The 15661-nt window shown below is 41.4% G+C and overlaps 3 protein-coding genes across 3 annotated transcripts; 2 read left to right on the top strand and 1 right to left on the bottom strand.

Moving 5' to 3' along the window:
* Positions 1 to 991: 991 nt before the first annotated feature.
* MONOS_4651 (uncharacterized protein) lies at positions 992 to 2641 on the bottom strand (the record flags this gene model as incomplete). The annotated part of the gene is made up of 1 exon (XM_067874742.1): positions 992 to 2641. One exon carries the CDS (start codon positions 2639 to 2641, stop codon positions 992 to 994), a length of 1650 nt encoding a protein of 549 aa, XP_067722347.1.
* Positions 2642 to 10133: 7492 nt separating this feature from the next.
* Positions 10134 to 12462, top strand: MONOS_4652 (uncharacterized protein; the record flags this gene model as incomplete). The annotated part of the gene is made up of 2 exons (XM_067874743.1): positions 10134 to 10867; positions 10974 to 12462. The coding sequence occupies 2 exons, from the start codon at positions 10134 to 10136 to the stop codon at positions 12460 to 12462; spliced, it is 2223 nt and encodes a 740-aa protein (XP_067722346.1).
* A 57-nt stretch (positions 12463 to 12519) lies between these two features.
* On the top strand, positions 12520 to 15321 carry MONOS_4653 (uncharacterized protein; the record flags this gene model as incomplete). The annotated part of the gene is made up of 1 exon (XM_067874744.1): positions 12520 to 15321. The coding sequence occupies one exon, from the start codon at positions 12520 to 12522 to the stop codon at positions 15319 to 15321; it is 2802 nt and encodes a 933-aa protein (XP_067722345.1).
* Between the last annotated feature and the right edge of the window lie 340 nt (positions 15322 to 15661).

Below are 15661 nucleotides of genomic sequence, written 5' to 3'. Positions count from 1 at the left end.
TACAACCAAAAAACCATTGAACGTCAGAGACAAGAAAAACATGAATGTGCAAAAGTCGAATTATTTCTGTTCATGAGTGGAATGGAGAAAAGGTGAAATCCTTCAAAATGTTCAATAACCAATTCACAACAAACAAAATTGATTTAATATTAAAAAAACACATTAATAATCAATTCTGTTGTATTTTCAATTGATTTGTGAGTTTTTTGAAAACCTAAAAAATATGATATATAAATGATAAAAAATTTTTTTTCAAGTCAATGATGTTCTGTTTTCTTGATGAAAAAAAACTTACATTTATTTGGTGATTTTTAGAAACCAACCTTTCAAACATCACCATTTTGCTTGTCAATTCATGTTGTTTTCACAATAAAAAACTGAAAAATTTGTTGTTCAAATTGATAGATTGGTTTCAAATGCTCATTATGAATCAAAATAATAAAAGACATTTTCAACCTTTTGAAAGGAACTGCTCAAAAGAAAAAAGAAAAACAGAAGCCATTTGAAGCCCAAACCTTTCAGAAAAAGAAAAACAATTGTTGGAAATGTTCTCATAATTTTGAAAAAAAATATTCCATTTTCACTTTATCAGACAAAATGAATTTATTGGCTTCGATAAACAATGCATTTGCAATCATCATTTCATGATGTCTTTTGTTTGCCACCAAAACACAAAAATGTTGGAAAGGGCTGAAGTGCTTCTCAAATCAACAACCAATAAAACGAACAAACAAATACAAATTGAATGCGGAGATACAAAAATGAAAATATTCAACCATTTCAATGTTAAATAAAATTTTGGTTCAGAAAATGAAGAGTTGGACTAAAAAAAAAAAAAAAAAAAAAAAAAAAAAATAAAAATAAAAGTGAGAAACAAAAGAATCAAAAAAGAATTGGAAAAGAAAAATTTCAACATGATTTTCATTTCAATCTTTTCATGGAAATTATTCAGACACCCACATTACAGAACAACCAAAACAATCACTCGAACTCAGCAGTCCCCTTTCATCCACTCAGGAACCTCGCTCTCAACATAGTTCTTCCAAAATGTCTTCATCGTCCACCCAACCTTGTTGCTGATGTTTGCATCGTGCCTCATCCACTCCGGCGGCGCTGTCTTCACCCACGTAATCCAGTGCATAGCCATCGTCATTCCATTCTGGTCGCCAAATATTGCTCCGTGCCTCATCCACTCCGGCGGCTCTCTTTGCACATTCGCAATCCAGTGCATCCCCATCGTCCATCCGTTCCCGTCCCCAACCGTAACCTCGTGCCGCATCCACTCCGGAGGTTCTGTCTTCACGTGCCTGATCCAGTACATCGCCATCGTCCACCCGTCCTTGTCCACTTGCATCCCCCTGTGCCGCATCCACTCCGGCGGCTCTGTTTTCACATTCCCAATCCATGTCATCCCCATCGTTCTCCCATACATGTCCCCACGCCCCACATCGTGCCTCATCCATTCCGGCGGCTCGCTCTTCACATTCTCTATCCACAGCATCGCCATTGTTTTTCCTTCCTCGTCTCCAGTCGTCGCCTCGTGCCTCATTTCCTCTAGCGGATCTGATCTTTTTTCCACAATCCAGCGCATCCCCTCTGTTCTTCCATTTCTGTCAAAAACTTTCACTTCTTCCTTTCTTTCCTCCAAACTTTCACATTTTCTCTCGTTTTCACATCTCTCCCGGTCTCTTCTCTTTTCTTTGTCCCGAGGCGCATTGTCCGCCTTCATCCACTCTGGAGGGTTTGTCTTGATGCGCTTTATCCACAGCATCTCCATCGTCCACCCATCATTGTTCGCAAGCCTGGGATCGTGCCTCATCCATTCCGGCGGCTCCGTTTTCACATTTTCAATCCACATCATCGCCATCGTCCACCCTTCCTTGTTGCGCAGAGTGACATCGTGTCTCATCCATCCCAGAACCTCCGTTTTAACGTGTTTAATCCACAGCATCGCCATCGTATTACCATCATTGTTCGCAAGCGCAGGATCGTGCCTTGCCCATTTCGCCGGAGTATTTTCTTTCAAAACAATCCATTTCATTGCCGCAGTCATACCATTCCCATCCTTAATTGTTGCATCATGCCTCATCCAGATAGGCGGATCCTTTTTCACAAATTGAATCCACATCATGGCCATTGTTCTTCCTAAATTATCTTTTAGAGTGATATCATGCCTCATCCAGACCGGAGGTTCATTTTCAATTAACTGAATCCACATCATGGCCATAGTCCAGCCATATTTATCTTGAAGAGTTGCTTCATGTCTCATCCATGCTGGTGGTTCTGTCCTTATATTATAAATCCACTTCATTGCCATCGTCCATCCATCCTCATCTTTAAGTGTGGCATCGTGTCTCATCCAGAACGGAGGCTCATTTTTAATAAACTGAATCCACAGCATGGCCATTGTTCTTCCACTTTTTTCTTTAAGTGTGGTATCATGCCTCATCCATGCTGGAGGTTCTGTCCCTACATTATAAATCCACTTCATTGCCATCGTCCATCCATCCTCATCTCCAAGTGTGATATCATGCCTCATCCAGACCGGAGGCTCTGTTTTATTCTTCATGATCCATTTCATAGCCTTGGTATTTCCATATGCACCTCTCTTAGGATTCATCGTATCAACTTTATTTCCCATTTCCTTGTCTTTTTTTCACTGACAAAACGGCAATCACTTTATGCTTGCAAACACGTGATTAAATAAAAAATGTTTGATCTTCGAATATTCCGTTGTGTTATGGGTCATTTCATGTTTTTTTTCATTCACAAAAGTTGAATCCAATGAGAACAGAATGACTTTTTTATTTGCATAATTATTGCCAATTCCTATAAACAGTGTTTATTCAGAAACACAAACTTTTATTAGAATTTAAAAATAAATAATAAAAAATGTTAATTTGAAATGAAGTTTTTCACTTTTTTTCATATTATATTTTTTTCAAGGTTCAAAAATACAAACATTTCCCAATATTCATTTCATTTTGACATCTGGAAACTTTTTTGCTTCCAACTTCACAATGGGATGTCGTTTCTCTTCACTTTCACAGCAACAATGATTATTATTCAATGTTCGTCAATCTCATGTTCGAAACTTCTGCTTTTCCTGTTTTTGGCAACAGCAACAAACAAATAACAATACTTCCGGTTTTCACGTCATTTGCAAACAATCTGTTTTTCTTTTCAAACAAAAATGCGTTGAAGTCATAACGTTGAAATGCTGAAACTGATTCAATTCAGAATTTTGGATCAGATATTTCATCAACAATTTTTCACCGAATTTTCCAATTTTTCATGTGTATTTCTTCGTATTTAGCCTTTTGCACTATTTTCTTTCACGTTCCAATTTTTCAAAACCTTTCACCTTTGGATGCTCCACATTAATAACTCACTTCATCATCTTAAATATTCGCAAACACATGTTTAATTTCTCTTATCACATCACTTTGTTCTCTCGCATCCCCATCGACAGCTTTCCCTTCGCATTTGCAGCATCACCAATGGCTCCACTCTCCCTTCCCTCAACAGCCCATCCACTTCTCTCTCTGTCTTCAACACCTCCTTCCTCACCAAACACGCTCTTCACCAAATGATGCTGTCGTGAATGTTGAAATTGAAATTCAACGAGAAAGACCTTGAAGATCAACAGCTTTTGATGAGAATAGCCATCGATTTGAGTGGTGCGAGTGGAATGATTAAATGGTGGCTCTTCATCTGGTGGTGCACTTTATGTTGCTTGCATTAATACCAATCTCACAATAACTTCTTGTTCATTCAGCAATTGTTCAACAAATGAATATGGCGGAGCGTTGTATTGTGAAAGTTTGTTAAAAATTGATATCACAAAATCCAATTTCACGAGTTGTTCTGCTGCTCATGGAGGAGCAGTCCACACGGTGTTTCTCAAACCAAATACTATTTATCACATTTTGAAAAACAGAATTGAAAATTGTTCAATCACAAACTGATGTGGAACTGGTTTGTATTTAAGGATCAATAACATGACATCAAATTCCCAATTTCTGTTTTCGAAATGCAAGTGCATTTCAAATTCCGGTGGAGATTCTGCTGGCTCTCTCACATTCAACACTCCTCCAGAAACCAAACCGAGTCAATTTATTGTAAATGATTGCCAGTTTATAAATAACAAATTAACTGCCTCTGTCAAATATGGAGGTGCTGCAATTTTCTTCAATTCAACTTATTCCTGGATGAATAGTATAAAATTCATCACTTTTTGTTTCTTTGATGGCAACACTGCCAAAAATGTAAGAGGAAATGATGTGTTTTTCAATGGTGGCGGTATCACTCAATCTCCATTCGAGAATTGTGGATCAACAACCCCATTAAAAAAAAGTCTGGAATTTCAATACAGCTGACAACGCAGTGTACAATGGCTGGATCCCTCTCATCGCCCAGAACAAAATCGTTTCTAACAGCGTGACTGATGTCAATGCCTGTGGCAGACCCCAACAGATTCCATGTGCCACCATCGAGAATGCTCTCACTGGCTTCATTTCCCTCCTCCAAGACGCCTCTCTCACGCTCCTCACTTCAATATTTACTCCTTCTCAAACACTCACATTCGGCGCAGTCGATACAAAAATCACAGGAAATGATGAACTTTATCTGTTTTCATCAGAATTTCTTCCATTTTCATCATTTTTAACAATAAACTTTCCTCAATCGTTTCATCTTCAAATTTTGATTCATTTTCCATTTCATAGAAAAATTCTTGAGCTTTCATCTTCTTTTCAACTGAAGAATAAATCTTTATTTATTTTTCTTGGAGCTTTAATTCAGCACATAGAGAAACATTTCTTCGTCATTTCTTCATATGATCTCTCCTTTTCATCAAATGCAAATTCTGTTTGTTGCTTTAAGGAATCATCCGTTTTCCTCTCTTCTATCATATCAGAAAGTTCTTCAAAAACATTTATTTCCTCAGCATTCATATTTCAACATGCCATGTATCCGATTCACTTAGCCGCCTTTTAAAAATTCTCTTTAAATAAGCCTTTTCATCTCAATTCCTTTTCTTCCTCATTTCACTTTCCGCGATTCGATGTCGCTTCGTTGATGCATAATCTACCGAAGGATATTTTCAAACTCGTTCATTCCAAACAAAAATTGCTTCAATGCCCCTTCTGTTTTCCGCTCATGCTTCGGCTTCCAAATAAAAATGGCCAAATCTTCCTCCTTTTCTGATTGCACTCAATCTGATAGTCTTTTCTTGGCTCAACGCGACACTGCCTTCTTTATCAGATAATTTCAGCTGATGTTTCATCTGTGAAGAAATGTTTGTATTCGCTTTCTGAATTGATAATTGAATACAAGGTTTTGAGAAGAACATGAGGAAAGTCGAGTAATTAGAAAATGTGATATTTTTGTTTCTCATTGAAGAAGGCATTGAAGAAGAAGAAGATGATGATGAATTTAAAGGAAAAGAATTCAAAGGAGAAGAAATAAAAGAAGAAGAAGAAGAAGAATACAATGGCAATTCGTGTGTTGTATGAGGAGGAGTGACAGAGAAAGAAGAGAGAGGAAGTGAAGAAAGGAAGGAGAAGGAGGAGAAGAAGAAGAAGAAGTAGTTGTAGTAGAAGAAGATAAAGATGAAGAAGAAGAAGAGGAGGAGGAAGAGGAGGAAGAGGAGGAAGAGGAAGAGGAAGAAGAAGAAGAAATTTGTTGATCTTTTGCTTACTTCGCTTATTTCCCCTCATTTTCTTCTTTTTGCAATGAAACTTGATTATTTTAAAAGAATTTGAGAGAAGAAGATGATGAATTTCGAGAGGAAAAAAGAGAATGAAAATAAGAAAAGGAAGAAAAGGAAGAAGAGGAAGAAGAGGAAGAAGAGGAAGAAGGAGAAGAAGAAATAGCCTCATCAAGCGAAAGCGAAAGCGAAGAAAACGGAACTCTTAAAGTCAGGCTCACAAAATGATCATGAATGAAGAAAGAAGAAGAAGAAGAGGAGGAGGAGGAGAAGGTGAAGGAGAAGAAGGAGAAGGTGAAGAGGGTGATGATTTGACAATTGAATCAAATGAAGTGGAGCGGCAGAAGAAGAAAGGAATATTCATCTTTCTGCGCTTGAAGGACATCGCTCTTCGGCCTGCGTGATTGGAAGGCATCAAATGTCAACGAGATTGTGGATGAGGAAGATAAATCCTGATGAAAACGAAGAGAGTGAGTTGGCTGTGCTTCAACAACGATGATGAAGAATGATAGAAAAAGTTGGCATTCGCTAATCAACACTCATGACGCAGATGATAATGCATCTGAAATGCATTCTCTGATGCTCAACGCTCAAAATTCAAAGAACCGTGCACAAACATAGAAGCTGAGCGAAACAACAGCTTTGTTGAGAAACAAATGATGATACAAAAACCATCATATTCTCTTTCATCAGCTGTGGAGACAAAGAAAGCAAACTTCGAATGATAATCGCCTTGCTTGCTCAAAATGGCTGTCCCTTCGAAGAATGAAATTCAAATGTGGTTGGACAGAATGTTGTTCGACTGCCAACAAATATATGACAATTGGATGTCTCGTAGTTGGCGTTTCTCCACTCTTTTGAAGCAAAAGCGGAATCAGAAACAGAATTTCGCAGCCTTCCATGTCTGCCAGGCACAGTCCGAGAAGCAGGAAAACCTTACAAATAAAACTGACATTTTGGGGTTCTCCTTTTTTTCCATTAAATTATTGCCTTTTTTATTGTGATGAATATCCTTCCCTCGATATTGCCAGCCACTTTACAAGTCATAAAAACGCTTCCCCTGCCTGACATTCCAGAATTCTATATAATTTTGTGCGGATTTTGTCCTTCACAGAATTCCATCCATAAATCTTCATTCAATAAAACATCAGTCGAATTTGTTTTCATCTCTTGTTCCAAATAAAAATCTTATATCTTGCGCAACTTCATTTATTTCCCAATGCCTATATAATAATCTGCTCCGTTCTCATCGTATTGCTCCACAAAGCGGAGATTGGCCATTTCAACAATAACTCATATTCCTGCACTTTGGAGAGGATGTAGATGGAAATATCTTTACAATCAACAGAACAATAAAAATCACATACATTATGTCTTTTTGTGTTATTGATGAAATTGTTGCATTCCCCTTGGCCATCCAATTATCAATAATCATCAGGCAGAATTTCAAAAATATTGCATTCCACCATTGTAGTTGTCTCCACAGGAAATAATATTCCTAGCTCTACAGATAATGTTCACTCACGGATTTCTCATTCTGTGAATGGAATAATTCTTTCTTTCAAATCTGATGATCATTGAATCCATTACAAATAAAGATTAATTATAAAGCATTATTTTTTTCCATTATCTTTTGTCAAAAACATAAATGCTAAAAATTGCGGTATGAATGCACATTTATTAAAGGTATTTTTGAGTTTTTTGTTTTTCGTAAACTTCTTTTATCCACACGTTCGTGCTTTCAATGTGAATGATTTAAATGATGTTGTTTTCTGAATGCAACAAATTTTCAAAAATTCAGGAGACAGACAACACAAAAAAATTCAATGGCGTGCAATTGCAGTTGCATGTGAATTCTTTTTGATTGGATTTCTTTCTTTGTTTTTTGAAGAATTGTTTTCCAAGTTGAGCAACAGCTCAGCTGATGAGCAAAGACAGAAAATTGAAGAAATGAATGGACTAATGGAAGAGATGGGCAAAGAAGAATTCATTTCTGTTTTCACAAAAGAACTGTTCGATGCATTGAACAAAACGATTGATGAAAAGATACTTTCGATGGAGAATGCACTTGTGCTGTTGAAGCATGTAGGATATTGGAAAGTGCTGAAATGCATTTATGATTTTGAAATTAGTAATTCTTTTTTGGGCGATCGATTCCAGGAAATGATCATTGAAGAAGAAGAGAAAAAAGAAGGAAAAAATGAAAAGCTTCTTGTTGATCTTTGCGAGTGCTATCTTTCACTTAGCGACATGACATTTTTTAAAATACGTTCAATTTGTATACCCTGTCTTCTGAAAGTTGCAATGAGGAAAGAGGAAAACGAGGAAGCTCAGAAAGAAGTGGAAATGGCTTTACTGGCTTTGAGTAATTTTGGGAGTTACGTATGGGCATTGCTATTTCCTTTTTGATGAAATTTGTTATTTTTTTAATTCTGATTAGAATGTGCTAAAAGGGCTGTATATAAATGAAATCAAAGAGATTATCAAATATCATCAGGAGCATCACAATCTGACACGAATTGCCTATCAATCAGCTTGGCAGTTTTTTATCAAAAGAATAATCTTTGCTCATAGTTTGGAAGGTGTCATTGTGAATGAGCTGCATTTTGCGAGAGAAGCAAGAAGAGAAATCGAAGAACTGAAAAGAAATGTGGATTGGAAGAGAAAAGAAGAAAGCAGAAAAGTTACGAAAGAAGATCTTTTTTTAATGAAATGGATTGGAACATTGTGGCTTTATTTTCACCATTGCAAATTGTGGAATGAAGACTTTGCTGATCTAATTAACAACATTGTTCAGGTATTTCTAATAGCAAAGGATAATCACAGAGAAATAAGAAAAGAATGCATTTATGTGTTAGAAGAAGCAGCAAGAAATAGAAGTGTGACAGTTGGTGATTTGTTGGTGAGTGGAGGAGCTATTGATGTTTTTCTGGAGGAGATTCACAAATCAACAATGGATGACAGAATAACAATTATAAGCTTGGAATTCTTCTTCAATATTTCAAGGCGATTGAAAAAAGAGGATGAAAGGAAAGAAGCGAAAAGAAAGGCAGATAATATGAAGTTGTTGGAAAAGATGGAAGAAGAAGGATACGAAGATATCATCATTAGCTTTCATGAAATATTTTATTATCTTTGTTTGAATTATGAAAGTCCATTGTCATTGAAAATTTCAGACTATTTTGTAAATGTTTGAGTGAATGAAACAATTATTCTTTTTTCTTTTCTTTTTTCTTTTCTTTTCTTTTTTTTTTTTTGATTTCTTCTTCTTCTTCTTCCTCTTCCTCTTCTTCCTCTTCCTCTTCTTCCTCTTCCTTCTCTTCCTTCTTCTTCTTCTCCTTCTATTCCATCCAATTCTTCTGATTCTTTAACACCTCCTCCTCCTCCTCCTCCTCCTCCTCCTCCTCCTCCTCCTCCTCCTCCTCCTCCTTCATCTTCTCCTCCTTCTCCTTCCTCTTCTCCTTCTTCTTCTCCTCTTTCCTCCTTTTTTTCTTCTCCTCCTTCTCCACCTCAAAATCAATTGAAACCTCCTTCACCACCTCCTCCTCTTTCATCATCTTCCTCTAAATCTTCATTCTCATCATCATCATCTTCTTCTTCTTCTTCTCGTTTTTCTCCTCTTTTTACTCCTCTCAATCGCTCTCCAAACACAAAAAGAGCTGGATTATTTTATGCTGCTTACACTCTTCTCTCTTCTTCCTCTTCCTCTTCATTTGCTCCTTCTTCTACCTCATCTTCCTCCTCACATTTCTTCTTCTGCTATCTCCTTCTTCTTCTTTTTTTTCTTCTTCTACTTCTTCTTTACTTCTTCTTCTTATTCTTATTCGGCATCACCTTCAACATCACCCTTATTGACTTCTTCTGATACTTCGTTTGAATCACATCCAATGACATCTACAATTGCTTCTTCATGAATCATCACAGACTCAAGGAATATTTGCAGAGTCTGAATGGAAAACAAACAGCCCGATAAAAGATGGGCTCAGCTTACAAGGAAGGCGATGCCTAAGAGGCGGATGATGGAGAAGAAATGAAGGTGGCCATGCAGCAAAACATTTTGAATGATCTGAAGACAAACTTCCAGAATTTCCTTCTTTTTTTTTTTATATTTTCTTCTTTATTTTTTTCGACAACCTTGAACAATTGATTAATATAACTTGTTTTGAGAATTAAAAATTTTTAAACATAAATTAACAATCAACAATTATATGTTTGATAAATATCTTGTTGTGCAATTATTTTTTAAAATCTGTGTTTTTTTCAATTCGCAATAGAGCGAATATCCGAACGCAAGGAGCAGGTTTGCTCCTCAATAATGAGTTTGATCTTAAATTATGGGTGGTTTAAGATCAAACTTCGCTAACAAATAAACCTTTGTTACACACCATTGTCCGCAGCAATAATGACACAAGATCCTGTTAGAATGGAAACCAGTGACAGCGAGGACAGAGGATTTGATCTTGCAATTAGACTTTCAAGAGTAGAAAATTTGATTGAGGAAATGGCGAGAAGCCGAGCAGTTCCGAGCCGCTCGGGAACAGTAGGAATATTACCAATGAGAAAGACGAAGAGGGAACGACCAAGAGGAAGATCTCTATCGAGATCAAGCGAATCTGAGTCCGAATCTGATGACACAGAGATGATCGCAAAGAAAAGACACAGACAGCGATTGAGGGGCAGTCGCGGACGTAACCAGATGAAGAAATGGGACGATGTAGAAACCAGCGAGAGCGATTCCGAAAACACAGAAAAGCGGGAAGAAGAGCAAGATAGATCCGAAGATTTCTTGGGAATTTTCCCAGACGAATGGTTAACGCCTAGGAGACAAGCAGGAGAACTGAAGAGATTCATGGACTTTTGCAAGGCCGGATCTATCAGAATAAATGATGATATCCTGAACACTTTTATCCCGGAGACGGAGAAGAACTTTTTTACAAGACACACTGACATCAGTTGGAACGCCTTAGCAGTGACGGGGGTCACTGCTGAGGGAAGAAAAGACTCTCCAGAATCCGCTCGGGTTATCGAACTGCTTCAGCCCGCCCTGGAATCGGGGTTTGAAGCCGCGAAGGCGATTGCAGCCCTCACTACAAGAGAATTGAAAAAGACGCGCTTAGAGGAAGAAGAGAAAGAGCGACTGAGGGGGCTCTTTTGCGCGTACGCCCTAATAGCAGACTGTATTAGCCGCATAAATTTGCTGAAAGTTATCCCTCAGTCAAGCTGGGAGAACGTGAAGTGTTTTCTGGACGGGGGAATGTCCAAGGACATCCCAGAGAGTTTCAGGAGACTGGTGGATAGCACCAGCTTTTTTCGTCCAGGGGGGGACGCTCCAGGGTATGGAGCATCCCCCGTTTCTTCCACAACCTTCGGCCTCGCCCCAGTCAGGGGCGGGCGCTCAGGGAGGTACAGCACAGGCAGAAACGCTCAAGGTTTTGCCTACAGACAATTCCAGAAGCAAGGTTTCGAAGGGAGCTTCTCAAATTTCAAACAGAGAAGGAGGTCAACACAAGCTCGACCACAACAGGCCCCAGCAACAGCTGGGAGAGCGCCCTCGTTCACAGTCCCCCTTCCTCCAGCCCCCCCGAGGATACAGGGAGAATCAGCAGCAGGAACAGCCACTGGTACGAGACAGTGGGCTTAGAGAGAGCCGCGCTTCTCCGCGAGACAGAGAGAGAAGAGAGAGCCGCGCTATGCCGCGAGACAGAGAGAGTAGAGAGAGCCGCGCTATGCCGCGAGACAGAGAGAGAAGAGAGAGCCGCGCTATGCCGCGAGACAGAGAGAGAAGAGAGAGCCGCGCTATGCCGCGAGACAGAGAGAGAAGAGAGAGCCGCGCTTTGCCGCGAGACATAGAGAGAAGAGAGAGCCGCGCTTCGCCGCGAGACAGGAACGGACATGATGCTGTTAGAGTTCAGGGGAATGACAGTCCTACGGGAGGTCCCAATCAATCGACAGACAAGCACAGGGGAGGAACCCTGGGAAGTCTGCGAGAGCAACGAAGAGGCACTGAGCCCTTCCGACCGAAAGAAGAGGATAGAGATAGAAAGCTCGAGAGATCGCGAGATGGGAACAGGGAGAGTAAACACAGAGGAAGACTCCGTATATCCCCACGGGACAGTACAGATGAACGATCAGGAACCAGAGAGGGAGGTAGTGAAGAGAGCCTTGAGAGCTTCTGGGACTGTTATCGAGTCCCTAATTGGGAGCGTCCTGGAGGAGAGCTGGAAGATAGCTACTGCAGATACTCTCGAAGGGAAAGAGACCGCACAGATCCAGACTGGTCAAAGGACACCAGAAGTGGGGAGTTGCGTAGCAGTGGGACCACCGAAGGAGCCACTTCCTGGGAGACTGGTGAACAGGCTGAGCGAGTGGAGGAAGATTGGGGGAGACAAACTAGTGAGCCGTGGTATAAAAGCCCGATGGAAAGATCCCCAATCCCCAATCTCACTCGAGGAGAGAAAACACAGACAAGAGTTTCGGGGAACAACAGAGATGACAAACAATTATGTATCCCTCTTAGAGGAAGAATTGAAAGAAGGAGTGGTGAAACCCATACAGGAGTCGGAGGTAAAGTGGTTCAACCCGACATTTATGGTCCGGAAGAAGAACGGAAAGTGGAGGAAGATTCTGGATTGCAGAATTTTAAACGAGGAAGTGCTAGGGAAACACTTCAAGATGGATTCCCAGGAGACAGTTGTGGAACTCCTGGAGGAGAACGATTGAATGACCACTCTCGACATATCGAGTGGCTATAAACATGTCAAAGTGGAATAGCAATTCAGCCCCTTTCTGTGCTTCAGCTTCCAAAAGCAATGCTACACTTACGTGGGGATGCCATTTGGAGCAAAGGACGCGCCCAGAGTATTCACGAAGATAATGAGACGGGCAGCGTCATATATCAGAGAACATTGGAAGGTAAAGCTGGTGATATATCTGGACGACATCCTCCTCATGCACACAGACAGGGATGCTTTGAGATCGATCTCACAGGAGATAGCCCAGTTCCTGAGAAATCTGGGCTGGATTCTGTCGGAGGAAAAACTGAAGTTGGAACACACGAGGAGCGTGGAGTTTTTGGGATGGAGTTGGAATTCAGAGAAGATGGAAGTGACGCTCCAAGAGAGGAAGAGAGTGCTGCTCCTGGAGGATGTGCGAAAGTGGATAGCACATGCAAAGAAGAGGAGGAGACAAAAGACGAAGGACCTAGCAGCACTCCTCGGGAGGCTGAATTTTGTGAGGTTACAACACCCACCAGCGAGCTTGTGGATGAAACGCATGCAATACGTACTGATGCATGCAATAGCCCGCGGAGGCTGGAATGGAAAGGTGATACCCAACCCAATGATGTTAGGAGAACTAACACATTGGAGGAAAACTCTGCGAGAGAACAGACCAAGGAGTCTGAAGAGAAGGAACAGACCAGCAGAGCTAACAACGGACGCATCAGAGCTGGGATGGGGTGCAGTATTGACAATATCAACAGAGAACAAAGAGGAGAAGATATATGTCCACGGGAGTTGGACCCTCCAGGAGAGCGCATTAGCGATAAACGAGAAGGAGTCCAGAGCAGTGTTGAGGACTTTGGAAAGGAAAGGAGCATGGCTGCAACAGCAGAAGATAGATCATATTCGTCTGAAGACAGACAACATGTCCACGAGATGGACAATCCAGAAGAAAAGGGGAGCGCCATCGCTCATCCCAACACTGAGAGCATTGGAGAAGAAACTGAACAGCCTGGACTTGACAATACAGACGGAACATCTCCCGGGAGAGCAGAACACGGAAGCAGATGCACTCAGCCGGATGGCGAAGAAGCCGGACAATGCATTGAAGGGGGAGAAAGTCGCAGAGATATTACAGACAATCGCACCGAGAACACTAGATACAATTTCAGAACAGATTGTGCCGGTGCCCTGCGGAAGTACTTGGAGACTATCCTCCATGAGAAGGAAGAGAGAGAAAGGAACACCAGAAGACGACATAGTCCTAGTCCACCCGTTCCTGAGAAACATTGGACGAGTGATGAAAGAGAAGATGAGCGAAGCTCAGAGGAATCTGACGATTCTGATTCTGCCAGCCTGGCGGGGGCAGACCTGGACCCCGCTACTGCAGCCTGGGCATTTGACAAAGACCCTGGGGGCCTTTCAGGAGTGCATGATACCAGGAATGAAGATGAGAAGGGAAGGCTGGAAATTACCCCCAGGAGAGGTAATAAGCGTTATACTGGAGAAGAGAATATTCAGGGGAGAGACCTCTTCTTAACATGGGGAGAACACGTTGGAGCAAAAGACATAGCAGCAGCAATACTTAGAAATCAGAAGAGTGAGAGAGATACGTGGAGAGCGCTGAGAAGATTCAAGCAATTTCTAGACAGAGAGAGTATGGATGACACTGACACCCTCACAACGAAAGATGCAAAATGGATTATGGCAGAGTTCATCGAAACACTCTCGAATACAAACCTCTCAAGTGGAGTGATAAATCAGACAGTACGGAAGGTGCTGGATTCTATTAACCTCTTCAGAAAGACTAAGGTCGACGTGAAAGACATAGAGATATTTCTTAAAACCTATGTGGGGGAGAAACCAAGAAGAGGCAATCGATACAAATCGATGTGGGACTTGACAATCATCACGAAATGGGCAGAAGCCACTCACGATATGAAAGACCCACAGACCCTCCAGAGGAGGGCTCTCATTTTAACTATGATATTTGGTGCGTTAAGACCAGCAGAGCTAGAGAGGATGAGAAGAGGGACAACGATATTTAAAGAGAATCTAGTCCAGACACAAGTACATACAAAGACATCAGGGGGAGAGACTGTTAAGGTTATCATAAATAAGCATCCAAACCCACGTATCGATGCGGTTGTAGCGCTCCAACGCTGGATGGATTATACAAAGACAACCCTTAGAGACGAACATGTTTGGTTCGATATCAGAGAGAGGCAACCTGCAAATTTGCAGAGGATTAAGGAAGAACTAGTGGCTGTCCTGAGAGTGAACGGAATACCCGACACATTTACCGCGTACTCGATAAGACACGCTGTGATAACGCACTTAGCAAGACAACAAGCTGCAGATTGGAAAGCAATCAATGCGTACGCGAGTTGTGCGCCAGGCTCTAGAGTAGCCCAGGAGTATTACACCGTGTTACCAGTTCAGGACACGAGATGGATCCTGGAGACAATCGGTGGCCCAGTACCCCTGGCAGAGAAGGGAGGAAAGTCGGAGAAGGACAGCAAAGGAAAAGAAATTTCAAATGAGAATACAGAATCTGAAACTAAGGAATTACCTGAAGAAACATCACAATCCGGGGGAGAAGCGGAGACGAGCGAGAGAAAGAATTCGAAGAGACGAGGGCCGACTCGAGAGAAGAGTTCGCATCATGAGGACGATATAACACAACCCACCAGGGGTGATGAGACACCGTCCATAATTCCCCGCAGCATCATGAAGCTGGCGGAGGGTAGACAACCTGCCTTGCAGAAGAAACTCGAGACCGATCGGAGGAAACGCGGAGAGAGAAGCATAGGACAAATTGTCATGCCCGCTCAGGTACAGAAGACCCGATCGAGAACCCCCCGAAGACAGCGCAACAAGGGGAGGGAGTAGGGATAGAGGCCGCACCTTCATCCGCAGTCCCTCTGTTCATCCGCCGCACGACAAGGTGCTAGGCCGGAGGGTTTAAGATCAGAGGAGAGAAGAGAACGAGGGGTTTCAAAACTCATTATTGAGGAGCAAACCTGCTCCTTGCGTTCGGATATTCGCTCTATTGCGAATTGATAGAACGCAGTGAGACAGGTTTTGCTCCGAAATATTACTAACGCGGATGGAGAGACTCAGAGCGGCTGGGTGCGAGATGAGAGAGAAACACAGGGTGAAGAATAGGACGAGAAAAAAGTGGCGAGATAGCAGAGGAGATAGAAAGAGATAATCCGTCCAGAGATATCAA

The sequence above is a fragment of the Monocercomonoides exilis genome, assembly GCF_001643675.1.
Source record: "Monocercomonoides exilis strain PA203 chromosome Unknown scaffold42-869251, whole genome shotgun sequence".
NCBI classification, from domain to species: Eukaryota; Preaxostyla; order Oxymonadida; family Polymastigidae; genus Monocercomonoides; species Monocercomonoides exilis.
This window is presented reverse-complemented; position numbering and strand designations above follow the sequence as displayed.